General features: G+C 49.5%; 2 protein-coding genes across 2 annotated transcripts; both read right to left on the reverse strand.

Moving 5' to 3' along the window:
- Positions 1–8,247: 8,247 nt before the first annotated feature.
- Positions 8,248–10,732, reverse strand: LOC124686708 (histone deacetylase HDT2-like). The gene is made up of 9 exons (XM_047220609.1): positions 10,625–10,732; positions 10,002–10,072; positions 9,569–9,815; positions 9,442–9,486; positions 9,165–9,340; positions 9,025–9,084; positions 8,835–8,934; positions 8,628–8,751; positions 8,248–8,525 (listed from the first exon to the last, which is right to left on the reverse strand). Exons 1-9 carry the CDS (start codon positions 10,635–10,637, stop codon positions 8,462–8,464), a joined length of 900 nt encoding a protein of 299 aa, XP_047076565.1. The 5' UTR covers positions 10,638–10,732; the 3' UTR covers positions 8,248–8,461.
- A 637-nt stretch (positions 10,733–11,369) lies between these two features.
- Positions 11,370–17,651, reverse strand: LOC124691938 (outer envelope protein 80, chloroplastic-like). Its single transcript, XM_047225224.1, has 16 exons — positions 17,036–17,651; positions 16,854–16,947; positions 16,172–16,254; positions 15,566–15,663; positions 15,378–15,447; positions 14,942–15,035; positions 14,773–14,854; positions 14,529–14,564; positions 13,910–14,063; positions 13,675–13,818; positions 13,407–13,477; positions 13,203–13,281; positions 13,006–13,121; positions 12,740–12,887; positions 11,889–11,958; positions 11,370–11,811 (listed from the first exon to the last, which is right to left on the reverse strand). Exons 1-16 carry the CDS (start codon positions 17,513–17,515, stop codon positions 11,657–11,659), a joined length of 1,974 nt encoding a protein of 657 aa, XP_047081180.1. The 5' UTR covers positions 17,516–17,651; the 3' UTR covers positions 11,370–11,656.
- Between the last annotated feature and the right edge of the window lie 211 nt (positions 17,652–17,862).

The following is a 17,862-nucleotide window of genomic DNA, read 5'->3' on the forward strand; positions in this document are numbered from 1 at the left end:
GCTCCTTTTTTCTCGCCATGAGTAGCTAGCTGAACTAGCGGGTACTTGCTTCTCGTCAGACGACACCGGGCGAATGCGGCCTGCGCTGGGTGCCAAGCTGCACGCAGATGCCGGCCTGCATTGCCGGCACATTCGTTGCTGAACCCTGTACGTCAAGTACGGCTCCAGTATGCCGCGATGGACCTGTACGCCGGTGAAGTGCCCGCATGCTAAGCTGCACTGAACCTGCACGTTGTGAACAGCCTGAACGCGCCAACCTGTACGCCGCCGTCCACTGGTGCCATCAACCGAGCTGCTCATGTCCGCCGAGGGGACTCCATGTTCGGGCTGAACTGGACTTGTACGCCGCGTCGGGTTGTTCCTATACACCGATGAGGTGCATGCCGAGAGCCGGGTCCGCCCTGCATGTCAAGCTGCACCTGTACGTCATGGTATGGACGTTGTGGCCGCAGCAAGGGCGAATGAAGTCGGCGGCAAAGGGCTGCGTGCCCGGAGCGCCTCGACGCCGTCGCCTCGGCTCCAGAGCAACACGTTGAGCGCCTAAACACTGTGGCCGCTGCAGTCCCGTGAGCTCCATGAAGTCCGCTCCGAGGGGCCGCACTCCCGTGGCAGTTTAGCATCATCCGGGCTCTCGAGGGGCCGTACTCCTGTGGTACCTTGGCGTCGTCCCCCTGCTCTAGTTCACGGTGGTGGAGATAGCGGCAGGCTGTGCGCCGGCATCGACGTCGTCTTCGCGCCTCGCGGGTGTACCTGAGATGACGCCGCGCTGCATGGCGGCAGCCTTGACACGGACTCGTCGTCACCGCGCCTCGTGGTGTGATGAAGATGATGGCGCTGCTGCACGCCGGCAGCCTCGTCAAGGATGGTGTCATCGCTCGTGGTGGAGATGGCGCCACGCTACACGCCGGCAGCCTCGTCGAGGTCGTCGTCGTCGCGGCTCGTGGGCGCCGTGGAGGTGGGGCCGCGCTGCACGCCGGCAGCCTCATCAAGGTTGGCGTCGTCCTCGCCATGGCGGATGGCGCCAGCCTGTACGCCAGCAGCCTCGACGTCGTCGCGGCTCGTGGATGTGCTGATGGCGCCGCGCTGCACGCCGACAGCCTCCTCGCGGACATCGTCGTCACGGCTTGTGGATGGTGAAGATGGCGTCGCGCTGCACGCCGGCAGCCTCCTCGCGGACGTCGTCGTCGCGGCTCGTGGATGCGCTGATGGCGTCGCGCTGCACGCTGACAGCCTCCTCGCGGACGTCGTCATCGCGGCTTGTGGTGGTGTTGATGGCGCCGCGCTACACGCCGGCAGCCTTGTTGCGGGCGTCGTCGTTGTTGTGGCGGATGGCGCTGGGCTGTACGTCGTCGTCGTCATCGTACGCCAGCTCCGAGTGTCACCGTGCAGCCGTATGCATGTGTGCCTGTCTTGGAGAGAAGAGAGAGAGAGGAAGGAGAAATACTCAACCGTGATTCTCACCATTGGGAAAACTCAGCTTCGCCTCCATTGATCCCCTCCGATCTTGCTCCTAACCTGTACGTAGTGTTCTCTTGGTTTGATGGATGGATGTATGGAGATTAGATGCGTGTATGGAGATTAGGCTGGATGCAATCTTCCTCCACCAATTCCTCCGTGCCTCCCTTCTCTCAGCAGCTCCTCTTCTGTTTTATCTCTTTTCTCCCGCCAATGGTCGATGCGGATGGCTTCTATTTATAGGCGGCCGGCCCAGCATTCAGATAAGGATCGTAGCCGTGATTTCCGGAACAACTTCCCTGATCGTTCAATCTTCTTTCCTCGTCTGCACGGCATGTATATCTTTTCCTTCCGATTAAATCTGTGCCGTCTGTGGGGATTGATCGCCCTCGCGGCGCAACGCAAGCCAGGTGAGCTAGACTCGTACGTCGGAACATGTACGTGACCAATGGGTTCCTCATTTGATTAATGGACTTCTTTGGCTGGCGCACGCGCTGATCCACCGTAGCTAGGAGTCCATGTACCCCTGTATAATAAATCAAAGACACGATACATGCATGCATATAGAAATAATGTTTGTACTCCGTATCCATTTTATTGTTATATTTTGTAATACCATTAAACTGTATTTAAATTGATCTTTGGTACAAAACAACGTCGAACAGACTACAAACGCTAGCACGAGCCGAAGGCGCGCCGCTGTCCTCGCCTCTCCATCACCGGAGTCAGGCAAATCTTGTCGTAGTAGAGCTTGTTGTAGTAGACAGACGGGAAATCGTCGTGCTAAGGCCCCAAAGGACCAACGCACCAGAGCAGTAATCCTCGCCGTTGATGATAACTGTAGATCGGAAGAGACTGACAAATAACCACACCATCGAACACGATACCTGACCGGATCCCAGAAGATCCGCCGGACACACAACTTCACGCGCCCTCCGCCAGCGCTAGATGCACCACCGGAACGGGGATAGGGCGGGGATGACCTTACTCTGACTTCAGGATGTAGCCGTCGTTTCACCATCCCGAACAAGACACTGCAAAATAAGCTAAAAAGGACAAAATCTCCCCGCCGGCGAGGAGCCGTGGTCCGCCATACCTCCAAGGCCCCAAGGCCGTTGGAGGCGGAGCGAACCAACAGCGTTGCCGGCGAGGAGTACGGAACCCTAGATTGGTTCTGGAGCCGCCGCCTCAATCGCCTCACCTGGGATCTTATTATATTTTGTTACGATGTTGTTGTATTTTAAACTATATGAAAGAGTACCTTGAAATATAAGAATTTTATTGTCTTGCTTAGCTAGTTCGAAACTCGCTCGAGATTGTTACAAGCTGAGAATGAGCCTATTTTACAGCTTGCCATTTAATTCGACTCAGGGCATCTCCAGCGGCACGACGCAAACGGTCGCTTGTGTCCGCCGTGACCGGAAATGCGTATGGGGCCTGTTCCAGCGGGGCGATGCAAAGTGGCCGGGCCGTCCGCGGAGACGCAAACCTGGCCCAAATATGCGCCAGGTTTGCGTCTCCGCGGACGCTCGGCGGTCGCTCCGAGTGTCCGCCGAAAAAGACGTAGGACCCGCGCGTCAGTGGCTGGAGGGCGATATTATTCCCGCCACTGGCCATTCCCCCGCGCCAAATTGGAAACTAGACCGGCGCGAGTATCCCAGAAGCGATGGACGTCCTCGCCGCCGCAGCTACCGCCATGGATGCGGAGCAAACCCTCGCACCCGCCGCCGCCCCACACTCCCCCGTAGCCACGGCCATAGCCAGAATGGACACTGCAGCTCCGGCGGAAGCAAAGCGGGCCGGCGACGGCGGCGGCCGGGAGGCAAAGCCGAAGGCGGCAAAGAAGGTGCTCTCCGCGGAGGAGAAAGTCCTGGAGGCCGCGAAGCGTCGCGGGCGGCGCAAGAACCAGAAGATCAAGACTGCCGCGGCCGCCAACCAGCAGGCCTGGCAGATGCAGATCAAAGCCGGCGTCGCGTAAGTAGCCCTCCATCCGACCTTAGCGGAGGGCTACATGATCGTCAAGAGAGAGGGGATCGCCGGCGTCGCTCCTCCGGCCTCTTCGGTCAGCTCGGTAAGTTCCCAACTGCGCCCTGGAACTCCCGCTCCCTTGCAGGGCCACGCGGCGTCGCGGTTCGCCTCCGGCCTGCCGCCGGTGAAGTTGACCGGGGCGGCGGTTCCCGACCTCAACCGGACGCCTAGAAGCGGTGACTCCTGCCCGGGCGCGACACAGAAGACGCACCAGGTGCCGGAGGAGAGCATGCCGCAGCCCCGCATCCTGTTCGACGAAATGGCGCCGCCTGCCCCGACGATGGACGACCCGATACGTGAGCTCCGTCAATGTGTGCGAGTGCCCTGTATCATGCGTCTGATGCCCGATCGTTCGTAGGACTATTGGAAGGACCGCCATGATTCAGACATCCAGGAAATTATCTACGGCGGCGGCTTCGTTCGCGATGATCGGGCCGGGACAGGCGCGCATGATGACTGGGCACCAACGCAAGATGCGGAGGACATCGAGACCGCACGGCTGTTCGGCACCCAGCAGACGCAGCCAACACCCGTGTGCGTGGACGACTTCGACGACACGCCAACACAGCCTATCCCCACGGACATTACCACAAAGAAGAAGGGGGAGAGCCGCAGGACACAAGGCTTCGTCGACGACGAGGACAAGTGTTTGTGTGAAGCGTGGCTGACAACGACCCAAGATTGTATCAATGGCGCCCAGCAAAAGGGCAAGGTCTATTGGGCCAAGGTCTTGCAGCAGTACAACGAGACCAGGATGCACCCGCCCTACCATATCACAGGCCCTCGGACGGAAGAGTCCCTCCGGAAAAGATGGAACTACATCAAACAAGAGACTGCCAAGTTCTGCTCGGCGGTCGAACATGCTATTAACAACCCCGTCAGCGGCACTGGCGTCATGACAGTGGTAAAGACGATAGAACCATCATCATTGTAGACAATTTGCATCATTGCGTCAATTTGCGTCACTGTACATCATTGGCGGCTATGATTGCAGGTATCCCGCGCCTTGCGTAAGTTCAGGGCGACGCACAAGAAGGGCTTCCATATGGTCCATTGTTGGGAGGTGCTCAAAGACAACAACAAGTGGATGATAAGCTTTGCGGCCTACAACGAAGCTGTGAGGAATGGGACAGTGATCAACCTCAACGGTGAAGAAGACGATCAAGGTCGTCCAGTCCTTCCACCTCGTCCACGAGGCCACAAGGCTACCAAGGCCGATCTCGTCCGGGAGGCGCAGACCATTGCTTTCACGCAGAGCATGGAGAAGATAATGGCCGACAATCGTGCCGCCATGGCTGCTAGGGATGAGAAGAGGCGTCTGGAAAAAGAGGCCGCAGCTGCCATCTACCAGAACCTCGCCAAGGAGGTCCTCGATGTCCAAAGGCTGGACATCGAGGCTAAAAGGGCAGACGCCGAGGCCAAATTGCGTGCAGAAGACACAAGGATCATGCTTGCCGACTTGAGCGGCATCGACAACGACACCAGGGCATGGTTCATGAAGATGCGCGCCGAAATCCGCGCACGAGATGCCTGATCGCCGGCGCCATGCGCCCAGCACCTTGGCCTCCTTTTGGACTTTTTTTTATTGCTGTTCAGGCCTTGTTGTGCCCCTTTTGTTCCACTTTGTGCCGTACGAGCTGCAAAGTGTGATGAACTTGTTTCAGCCCTCAATTTGCGGCTGTAATTTCGTGCAAAGTCGACGCTATTTCATCGTTTTTTGAATTCTGGCCTGCGCCCAAAATGCATCGCCCCGCTGAAGCCAACTCCAGACGCAAACGGACACACGACCATTTCCCCGTCCGCCTAGCGACGCAAACGGAGGCGTCCGAAATGCGTCGCGCCGCTGGAGATGCCCTCAGTCTAAGCTTGCTCGCTCGAACTCAGACTCATTTGCAGCCCTACATGAGTTGCATAGTCACCTGGACTGACTGTTTCCGTGCCAACTCAGTCACATCTGCAGATCCAATCACAGATTTGCTTCAAATATACTACTCCCTTCAATCTGTATTACTTGATATTAATACAGATGTATCTCCGGCCTCCGGCGTCGCCGCCACCGCCTTGATCTCCCGTCTCCGTCGAGCTCCATCACCGCCGCGGCCGGATTCGGACCCTTCTTGGCGTCCTCTCCCCGCCCATCCCAATGTTTGTCGCATCCGTCGCCGGGTCGCAGCGGACGCCTTGGCCACCATGTCGCCGGCTCCGCCTGCACAAGCTCGTCGCCGGGACCTACCTCCACCGGCTGCCCCTCCTCGACCCCAGTCATCCCTGCCTGTTGCTGCCCCTCGCCGGTCATCGTGGCTGCCCCCGGCTGGACGGTTTTGGGTAGAGAACTCCGGCGCGTCGGTCTCACCTGCAGACGTCCCCGCGCCCGCGGCGCCTTGTCGGCCGCTCGGCTCTTCTGCCAGCGCCGTCTCCGGCCTGTTGTCGGCATCGTCAGCATCCCTGCATCCTGGAGGTTTGCCTACCGTAGCGCTGGCTAGCGCTGTTCCGAGTGTTGGAGCAGTCGTGAAGCTGTTCGAGGCCGCGACGGCCGCACCCGCAGCTGTCCAACATCTCGACTTGGCTGTTCATCCTGCGCCTACCCTCTCCACCGTGTTGGCACCTGCTCCGTCTCTGCCAAACCTCTCCGCCCCGCCGTGGCCTGACCTCTCCGCCCTGCCGCGGCCTGTGTTGTGGGTCTCCTTTGCTGATGACGATGAGGACAACGATGTGGATAGCGATGAAGTGTTGGGCCCACAGACGCCGCCGGATGTCACCAAGACCTGCTGCGGGGCTGATGTACAGTGTTCTGATGTTGGTGACGGCGTGGCGGGAAATGGGGCGCTGCCCCTCGCTGCCATGCCGTGGCCTCCATCTTGGGCGTCCGGTGCGGTGCGGACAACATCGACAAAGATGACGAAGAGGAGCTGGTCCCCCGGACGCCACCGGCCACCAAGACCTTCAACCTTGCTGATATCATGGAGGTGGATTGTGCTGCGGGCGAGCAAGATGGATGGCATGAGGTGTTGCCGTGGCGTGGCCCGCGCCGCCCGACTCTGCCAGCCCCGGCAATTGCTCGTCGTCCTATCCCTGCTTGGCTCAAGGGTAGATGTTGCAAGTGCCTAGCTCCTGGTCACCGCGCTGCGATTTGCTGCGACCCCTTCAGGTGCTCTCGATGCCTTGAGAATGGTCATCGGGCACGTGATTGCCGCAACGCTTGGCATCCTCTTCGCTTCTTGGAAGGCCATGTCGTGTCGTCGCCCCGCTAGGCGAATGCTCCTCGGCAGGCCCAGGTTGAGGTCTCGCTCCCGGCCGTTGTGCATCGTCGTCGATCCTGGGCGTCAGTTATTGCTGCTCCTGTTAGCTCTTTGGTCTCGGTGGATATGCGATCTGCCTTGGAGGTGCAAGCTGAGTTGATTCAAGAGGCCGTCCGTCCTCTTCACGAGGCTGTTGTCTCCTTACACGGCTGTATGCTTGCGATTAGGGGCTTTCTGGAGCGGGTGGAAGTTGTGTTAGATAGGCTCTCCCGAATGCCGGCCGATCCTTTGGTTCTACCTGTTGTTGGCAAAGTGGGTGCAACCGGAGCAAGCCTTCATGGTTGTTTCTCTCCTCGTGCTAGGGCGAGCTCGGTGATCACGGCTCCGGTCATGAAGATCATGCCTGAGCTCCTAGAGTTGTGTGGTGGTGTGCTTATGCCTAGGAAGTGAGGCCCGGCTCACACGATTCCTCGGATGTGGCTTCTCAGACGTGTCTTGGCTTTGAGAAATGTGATGCTATTGACAGTGCAGTCTCTCTCTCTCTCCCGCTTGACCCCGACAAGCAGATGGTTCCTATTGATGATGGGGTACCTAAATCTGGACGGTCGTCTGCCGTCCCCGAAGCTATCGTCGCCAGAGGAGTTTGAGATTTTCTCGCCACCTTGGCTATTGCCTACCCTGGATCTGCAGTTGGTTGATGGGTGCCCCCAATGTTGTAGACCTGCGGTTGGTTGACGGGTGCCCCCAACGTTGTAGCCGTCCTTGACGGCTTGGTGTTGGAGTGTCTTGTCTAGGTGTTTGTTAGTGTTGCGGTGTTGAAGTGTTGGAGTGTCTTGTTTGTGGGTGTGTGTGTGGGTGTGTTCTTTGTGTGGGCTTGGCCCTATCATTGTAGATTTTTATCCGATTTTCTCCTAAAAACTGAACACTCTCTTCTTAATTAATGAATAAGGCAAAGCTTTTCCCTCTGTTTCAAAAAAATACGTACATTTAAATTGAGATACATCCATTTTAGCATCAACTAATATGGATAATTTTAGCATCACTAATATGGATAAGGAGTAACACATTCATGTCAAAGATCATCTTGTTCTTCAAAATCAACCCTATGTTGTAAAGTTACCTATCACTCCGATCTTATAGTCAGTAGAGGCAAGTTCCGAGTTCAGAAACCGTCATTGCCTTTTCTACAGACAGGGCCTAATTTTGCTACTACTACAGAACACAAGAATCTACCTGCAGATGGAAAAGATTCACTAATGCAACAGAGATCGTAACAAACACATATTCCCATGATACAAGATTTACACAGAAAAACCAACAAAATTCAGGGCGCGCACACATCAAAAGACTTGCATCACTCCAAAGTCCTAACTATCAAAATGCTTCCAGATGAATTCGCAGGGAAAGATTCACATATACAGACCATCAAATGCATTTCATAGTAGGCAACCATTAGTCAGAACCAAGTAGACCGACACCAAGCTGAACACAAAATACAATCCAAACAGTTGCAACACAAACACCATAAAACCACCATGAGGTTCCATTCAAATAACCATTACCACCAACCACATCCAATTCGAATTCCAACAGCATAACAGAATTGTCTTTTTCTTCTTGGTTCATTTCACCACATGGCTACTAAACGGTTTGTCACTCAACGGTTTCTTTCTAAGGGGGGGACAAGACAAGATAAACCTAACGCAGTAGATAACAGGATCTGGAGCCATCCTCTCTCACTAGGCGGCAGCCTTGTGCTTGGCGTTCGAGTGGGCTTGCAGAGCATTCTCACTGTTGAAGGTCCTGAGAAAGCAGCATCATCAAGAGATTGATTGCCTTAGAACTGGAATTCACAAACTGGCATGCTTACTGTCCAGAAAAAATAAACAGCATGGGAGAACTTACTTGGGGCAGGACTTGCACGCGACAGACCCACCAGATTTGGGTGACTTCTCATTTGTTGCAGGGGTCTTGCCTGCCTTCTTTGCAGGGTGCGGAGTGGCCACATGGACAGCCCCCTTCTTGTCACCTGCAGCAATCAAGGGCGTAATAAGTATATCATCAACAAGGGTTAGAATGGACACATTGCCTGCAAGCTTTATCATTTCTCACCTGTCTTCTGACCAGACGGTGTTGCAACCTTTGCCTTCTTGTCGGAAGCAGGCGTCTTCAACACACTTTCAGCTGCCCTCTTCTTCCCAGTCTCTGGCTTCTGCAAGTACCATTTGTGTCGGCAGTCATGTAACATCAGGGGTAAAAGAGTGTAACAGGGAATGAAAATGGACATCAAGCTGTAACAAACCTTGGGTGTTTCTTCTTCCTCCTCATCATCACTCTCATCATCCTCTTCAGAGCTATCATCCTATCAAGGACCATCACAACAGTTCCGAGTCAAGCACCGATCTCACAAAATCTATACAATACCATAACATAAACACTCACAGAATCATCGCTTCCAATAGGAATCAACTGTCCCTCGGAATCATCATCGCTCTCATCATCACTCTCATCATCATCATCACTGTCTTCATCCTTCTTACTCTTTCCAAAGATTGGTTTCGCAGCAGCAGGCTCAATCTTGACTTGTTTTGGCTTCTTGTCCTTTGCTTCAGCTTTGGCTTCATATGCATTGGAAATGGTTACAGCTCAAAGTTCAAAGACATGTGTGCAAAAGAAATGCCAATGAATAAAAATAGAAACAAGGGAGAAGTCTGAATACCATTTTCCTTGGTGGCCGGAACGATTTTCTCCTCCACCTGTTCATCTGAAATTAAAACAGACCACTTGTTAAGTCATTGCACACAGGACATACACTGAACACAAGAGCACTACTATGATTTATATACCTTCAGATTCTTCTTCAGAGTCAAAATCCATCTCGTCTCCTTCAGCCGGCTGGAAAACCATGTACCCGGAGAAGAAGACACTGGAGGACTTGGAGGTGTGCGAGAGCTCAAACTCCTTCTCGAAGACCAGGTCGAACGGGATCTGGGGGAACTTGTCAGTAGACAGGGTCCCAATGGACAGCTTCTGGTCGTCCACCTTCACGAACATGGTCGCCTTGTCGTCTTTCTTGACCTCACCAAAGGCACCCTACCAAGAGAAACAGAACAGAGAGGAACATCTCAATGACCAGCTAACATAAGGCACAATTAAAACTCATGTACACAGCTTGGGAGTTGCAAGAAGAAACTAGGGGTGTGCATCTCAGTGACACAATAAATTGCTTTCTCGTCACAAGAGGGATTGCAAGAAGAAAATGAGGGATGTTGAGCAAACCTGAGAGATGTGCAGGAAGTGGTCATCTTCAGGTGAGACCTTGACCGACTGTCCAGGCTTAACCTCGATGCCTGCGCAGAAGTTAGTTAGGAGGCCGAGCTACATGTACACATTTCAGCTTTTATAGAAGTACAAAAATTGCAGAAACGGAACATAGTTAGGTCTCAGGTGATTATGTTTGACCAGAGAGGATTTCATGGAAAATATTTTAGGGGTGAACGACATGTACAGAAGGGAAAATTGACATAAAAGGGAAAATCGATCGAAAATACAAGTCATAGGGTACGATTCGGGTTGTTGGGGCAGCAGTAATAATAAGGTTTGTTACAGATTCGCACAGAATACTAGAGGATTAACATGAATGGTAGCCGCACAGAGAAGAACAATATCAGCGAGATAAGAACGGAACCACAGCTACGAACGGCAAGTTGAATCTAACGGTCTGCTGGTTAGATCGCAGGCAGAACAGTTGAAGGCATGCAATTTTATCATAATACACAACAGCGGCAGCCTAGGATTTGACGATTCCGCCGTGATCCCATAAACTAAACACGGACGGGGTCGTAAATCGAAAACGAAACGGGCCATGCGAGATAAACGGGTGAGAGATGTGTCAGCGTTACCCCAGAACTCCATCGGAACGGCGGCGGCGGCGGGTGGCGGCGACCGTGGAGGAGGAGAGGCGGCTCTGGTAGCAGCTAGGGTTTAAAGCCGGACGGAGCGGGATGGGGAATGGGGTGGGGGTTTGGGGCTGTGCTGGGCGGTTCCTTTATAGCGGTTAGGGTTTCCATCGGAGTAGGGTTTTTTTTTTCTTGGGTTTCGAATGCGAATTTTATTCGATCACATAATGGAATTTGTTACTATTTTTTTGGGAATAATTTGTAACATATATGGATGGATGGATTTGGCGTTGCTGGATAATTGGTTTTTGGCGTCCTTTGCATTTTGTTTATGCAGAAATTTATGTTCTTCAATTGTTACTGTGGACTATGAACTTTTTCTATATCTGAGCTATAGTGATTTTTTTTGAAACCTTCTACTGTGGGGGAGCACCCCCCTCACTTTATTAATAGTGATTTTTGTTAGTTTGAAGCTAGCGTAGAATCTTTCTGCCTCGTCAGTGTTAAACCTGTCTGCACTTAACTGATCAGTTCGATTGTTATGCCACTAGCATCATGCTTTCTAACTGAACATGTTCCATAATTTGCCCTTTTCTTACATTAGCTCGATTAATACAATTATTTCAGAGTGTTCCTTGTTCTTGGTTTAATATTTCCCACACGAGCATAGGATTTGCAGTGAGCTGAAGTTGTGATTGAAGGCATAGTGCCCAGGGAACAGTACTCATATCAAGAAGCTGTATCAAAGTAGTCCCAGCTAGTTGCAAACTGCAGTTTCCCTCAATTTTGACTCCTTAGATCAAATTTCACACCTACATAACTCGCTGGAGGCTCTTTTCTCTCAGTAACCAACTGCCAGGAATGTTTACAACAGAAAATGAGCAAAAAAACTATATGTTACAAGCAAGGCAATCTGGGGTAGACAAAATTTTGCTTTGCAAGAATTTGCAAAGAACTGGCACTATCTCTACCAACACATATGATCAGAAGATCAAGTGGTGGATCACACACATTATAAACAGCCGCTTGGGTAGGTTAATTTCTGTGACCAACCCCAAAGTGAAAGCGTCTTGCTTGTTTATCGTTGAAAGCATATTCAAGTCTCAAAGGTCCCAGTGGGGAGTCCACACGGATGCCAACACCGTATCCGTAACCACTTCCTGGCTTTCCACGGGCTCCCGCTGGGTCACCTAAAGAACAAAACCACCAGAGATTGTAAAAAGTGAAACCAGGGCTTAGGAAAAGTTGTAGGTACAGCATGACTTACCAGGAACCTTTGGACCAGAGCCAAGATCACTACCATAATCACCAAACAAAACGCCTTCCAACGGACCAAACTGCGAGTAATCAAAATAACGGCTTAGAAAACTGATTTAACTTCTTAGTGTGATTCATACAGCAAGTATGATGTGCATTAGAGTACAACAGGAACTAGTGAACTCCATTCGGTGTCATTACAGGCAGCAAACATCAATAGTGCGTGATTTATCAGAATGAAAACATATATGGCCATCAATAAAATCACTCAAATCATTAACACAAGTATAGAAATTTCTTAAAATAGTCAATCACGGAAACAAACATCAGAACATCCCAAACACCATAATAAGTAGTTCTCACATGCATCAGGTGCGGGTGTGTGTGTGGGTGGGGTCCATGAACAATAGTAAGAGACGAGAACTGAAAATACAGGCGACTAGTTGGGAGTTATGGAAAAAAATCCCTTTAGTTAATATTAATCAGTGTCCATATATTCAGCGTTTCAACTGATCTGAACCATGTGTTGAGTTGTTTCCCTTGAATAAAGTAATTAATCACCTGATTCAACCTTGACATGTTTCATATGGCACTATATCAGAACTATATTTCATAACTTGTACGTTTGCTAATTTCCTTTACCTGTTCAACTATATTTTTTAATATATACAATCCATCTAAAAGAAAACTTCATCTTCAAATTGCAAAAGATAATTTTTTGATATATGTATATGTAATCGACCAGATATATATGAGAACATGGCATAGGTCTGTATATGTATTTTATCTACATGTAGTTCATGTCAAGGTTTTCTTGAAGACAAATAGCTAAATGTTGCAGAAAATCGAGAAAAAGCCTACCATGCGGCAAGAGACTTCTCCACTACCAACGGCATATGAACGGCCAGAACCAACAGCACCTTCTTCGTATCCTCTTACACTATTTGTCCCACCAATTGCGAATGCTTCATGAGGCGAAAAGTTTCCTTCCACATGACCTCCGGAAGCACTAGATCACAGTTTAAGTGATACATGAAATGTAAGTACCAGTGCTATGCAAAACCACCAGGTAGCACACAATTTTTCATTCTAGGTCCATCAATTGCACAATATGCACTAAATCATACCTTAGAAGAAGTCGAGCAGGCCCAATTTCATACCCCTGCCTCAAACGTGCTGTCACTCTGTTGAAGCTAAGCCACTCTGGAAGAATGGGCAGACCTTGCTCAACGTTGAAAACGAACTGGAAGAAGCAACAATGGTTGGGTATAAAGCATCACAACAGAATTAGAAAGCGGTAGAACGCAGTAGGATCAATACTAACCATTGTAGAGCTACGATCTCCAGAATCTGTATAAACACTTTCAAGCTTAGCAAGTACTGTGTCATCATAAGGATTTCCACTGCATTGTCATGACAGGATTATCAGCTTTCAAAGTAACTTAATTCAACAGTCCTATTTGTCGTGTACCCGATTATGTATATACTGATGGTACAAAAAGGTGAATGAGGTATCAAAATTTAAGACCTAGCTGTTAATTGGCTGTTATACGAATCTCTGATCACAGGGTTGCCTTGGTCATCACGAGCACCAGCATGCTGCATAGAAAGTGTCAATACAACGCAATTAAAATATGAATGGAGAGGTAAGAAAATAAAACAATAAAGCCAAATCAATTATTCATTTCACTTGTTTCCTAAACCAGTACATAACTATGCACATGTATATTTTCGACTTTTGTCACGCAGAGAAAAAGCACTAACTGCTTAATCCAAAATATGAATCCCATGTTTACCTGAAATATCAATCCAAGTGTGCCGCTCCATTTAGGCCGGAATGGTCGACTATATTCAATGCCAGCAGTTACTCGTCCAATTGTAATAGCCCCATGGTCAGGACGGTCCCCACTATGGATAAGTGTTCCAGGAGTCCTAGAGTTCTGGAAAAGAAAATAAGAGTAAGAATATACATGATTCTCAACTGATGGCGCATGGTAGAGCGAAGATGATATGATATTAAAGGTTAAGTACCTGAACCATGACAGTTCTGGAGGTCCTCTTATTGTCGCCGTCGATCCAAGGGTCAGTGTAGTTTAAACGAAATATAGAATCTATTTGGCCCCTCTCTAGTGAGAGATTCAACTTCTTGTTCCTCCCAAAAACATTCCGATGAGAATATGCAAAGCTGTTAAAAAAAACTCCAGCTAAGAAAAAAAAGTAGATGTAGAGCTTCTGTCCAGTTAAGAAAAAAAAGTAGATGCAGAGCTTTTGTTTACCCAGGCAGGTATGTCAATAGGTTTAACATAAAATAGAAAACTAAAAACAGTGTTTACAATTTCCAGTTCCTAGAAGCCTGCTTGGGTTTGGGACTGTTATCTTAACTTACGCACTCAAAAGATCAAACATGATATGATGATGGGGCTTGAGGTAACTCCTATCATAAGCATGAGCACCTATGTGACATAAAATTTGAAGACAAAATTTAATTCTCGACAGCTTAGAGCTTAGGTTGCTTCTTGATTTTTTTATTTCAGAAAGGCCCAAACCCAAGTTGGAGCTTAACAAACATGATCTTTAAAATATTACACAAAACACTACACTACAGAGGAAATAAGATTACAATGACTGAAAGATCAAATAACCAACTGACCTGCCAATTAGTCCAGAAAGAGGACCATTTGTTATCCTGCAGAAAAACAGCATGTCATTATGGCATAATATATGTTAGAACAAAATTTCAACTGCAATTTGCATATGCACATATGGTATTCAAATCCAGCACACAATAAACAACCTCAGCACCTTACAGGCTAAGAAACAAATTTTATTAAAGCACACAATTCGCTGAATTCGGTTCACTAAGCAAGCAGTACTACTTGTCTACTTGTACTAACCCACTCGAAATGCCACCACCCGCAGAGAAGCCACCAGAAGGGCGTTCAACAAGATTCATGACCAGATCAACTTTATTAGAATCTGCACAGGACCATAAGTAAGAACAAAGGTACTTGAGAAAAGAAAGACCAACATTAATATAACGGGAACTAAACAAATTAGCTTCACCTCCGACTGGCTGCGGAATTATTGTTACATCCTCCATAATTCCCATAGTGAGTATTGTTTCAACATCTCTTTTCACTTGTGCTCTGTTGTAAGCCTACTTCATCATTAAAAGTTAATGCAGATAAGTCCATCACAGTATCAAGGCTACAGGACAAGGGTGCCAAATTGACATCAAACAAAGTCGACATACAAAAAAAAATACAAGAATGATCCAACCACAATTGTTGACATTTGCTGTAACAACAGTTCTTGTGATTTTGGTTAGTGTTTGCATAGAAACTTCAAAACCACTCTAAATCAATGATTCAATGCACAACATAGTATCACCAAGTGTGAAGTGAATCATGTCATGCAAAATTGTTCGACTAAATCATCACTAATGCAACCAAAGGGGATAAAAAAGAAATATGAAGGGAACTTTTAAAATTGCTCTGACCTGACCCTTCTTGGTGGTAAGTTGCCGAAGTATGGTATCTGGTTGTGTCTTTCCAATAGTTGGTTCACCACTAGTGATAGAAAGAAATGGAAAGAGAAAGAAGATAAGAACGATCACAATATTTCATGGCTATAAAACATTAACATTAACTATTGAAGATAAACTCTAAGCCAAGCTATGATACTCACGTTTTTCTATCCAGAAAGCGAATATTGATATTATTAACCTCGGCTTCAGAAACTTGTAACCTCAGAATTCCTCCAGAAAGGATCTCAGCATAAGAAACCTGACGCCAAATAAAGAACATTTGTTGACTTATCATTAGCAATAGAATATCTTTTGGTCTATAATGGTAGGCACCAAAACTTTCGGTAAACTCAACTAGAGCAACTACCACATATTCACATTTTCCACGTCATGTTTCTAGTTTTGTCATGATTAAGAACATGTAGGATGAAAAACATAGATTGATAATGAAGTTCTATGTACAAAGCAAGAAGTAACAAACGGCAAAGTAGAAGACAATATGTTGCGTGCTCTCCAATGTGATACTGGTGAGGTGTGAACAATGCAGTTTGGTTAGTGCATTGAAGAAATAGTGGTAGCAGGGCAGCAGGCCTCTAGAAGGTCAAGATCCCAAGAAGTTACAAATTGTGTTCAATTGTTCCTTAAGACATGGGTAGCAGATGCCTCTTGTTCAGTGATGTTCTCAATTAAGTTGCAACAATAACAGGAAGTCTAAAATAATGCACACTGATAGAACATGAGCGGTATTAATTATTTTCCCGACATACCATGCCAGTAAGACCACGCTCCTGATACCACCCGTTAACGGACTTGATCACTTGATCTAGATGTCTTATGTTGATTATTTTCCCTGCATAATGTAATAAAAAGCAGTAAATTAGATCTAAAGGACAAATCTCAGAAGGTAATTACCAGTTAACTAGACTTGGAAATGAGTTGAACATCATTTCTCTTCCTTCAGAGAAACGAAAAAGACTATGATACTACCGAGAGACTATGGCGCAGTAGATGGGTCTATGTTGCCATAGATCTCTTTGGTGTGGAGAAATATAACTGGTTTTTGGATTAAAATTAAACCAATCAATAACATTGTGAGACTACATAAAAAGTGTGCTTCAGTTGCTGTATCACCTTTGCATTGTAATTTTCTCATAACTATGCTGCAGATTCTAATATAGAGGAATCATACTAGACCAAAAGCTCGAAGAAAGTGACAATTCTCAATGCTGGCCTTATTTAGATTGATGTTACGTTGGGTCAATTATATTCCAGATATTGATCAATGCAATGTACTCCAGTAGCTCTTTGCCCAAACACATTTATAAACTTAAATTGCTTAAATCAAACATGTATTAACAGTTCATGTAACATCACCCAAAGTAAGTCAACCAAACAACTCTCATGTAAACATAACGGACTCTTTAGCATGAGAAGAGCTAAAATGAGTACCATGGCGGTCACGGAATGAGTCATCTAGGAACTTGGAAGGCAGCATGTTGGCACCCTCACAGACCAGCCCTTGGAAGTCCTGGTTCGGCTCGACCTAAACCACAAAATATCCCAAATGCTGCAACCTTCAGTTCCAGAAATGCCATGGAAAGGGGATTGGGGAACAAGCGAAAAACCCTGACCTCGAAGACAAGGCGGATGCCATCACGGGTGTCGACAGCCACGGGCATGCAGGAACGGAAGAGGCCGCTCTCCACGACGCGGTGCACATCCTCCTGCACCTCCCGCACCGTGAGCGCCGCGTTGGGGCGGCACGCGCGCAGCGCCGCCGCCGCGGCCTCCTCCAGCTCGGGCCGCTCCAGGGGCTCCCCGTCCTTCCCGCGCACCGCCACCTCGCTGATCAGCACCCGCTCCTCGCCCCCGTCCTTCCCGAGCCTCCGCGGCAAGGGCGCGGCCGCCGTCTCGGCCCGCGCGGCCGGGAGGCGGGGGAACGACGCGGCGACGTGGCGGGCCGCGGCGTCGATGGCGCGGCCGATGTGCGCGAAGGGGAGCGCGGCGGATAGCAGGGCGTGCGCCGGGGTAGGGGTAGGGGCAGGGGCCGGGGAGGCGCGCGGGAGCTTGATGCCGGAGGAGACGAAGCGGACGTCTCGACGGGGGCCCATGGCGGCGGAGGAAGCGAGGCCGCCGCGCCGGAGGTCTGGATTCGGGCGGTGGGATAGGGTTTAGGGTTTTGGTGACGAGGCGGGGGAGGCCGCGAGGGTTTGGTCCGCCATTGGCGATGTGGGGAGGAGTGGTGGGGCGGAACGGAATGGCGGCGAGGTGTGCGCTGCGACCTCTGGGGCGTTTTCGACTTTGCTCATTGTGTTCTTGTCTCGGAGCAACGATAGCCGTTCGATGCTGGCGTTGGCGTCCGTACTCCGTAGGTGAAAACCAGCGCTTGCGTGAACCGTTGGCTGTTGAGCAACTCTAGCATGTTTCTAGAATGCATTCTCCACAAATCCGGCTAAAG

The sequence above is a fragment of the Lolium rigidum genome, chromosome 2 (genome assembly GCF_022539505.1).
Source record: "Lolium rigidum isolate FL_2022 chromosome 2, APGP_CSIRO_Lrig_0.1, whole genome shotgun sequence".
NCBI lineage: Eukaryota > Viridiplantae > Streptophyta > Magnoliopsida > Poales > Poaceae > Lolium > Lolium rigidum.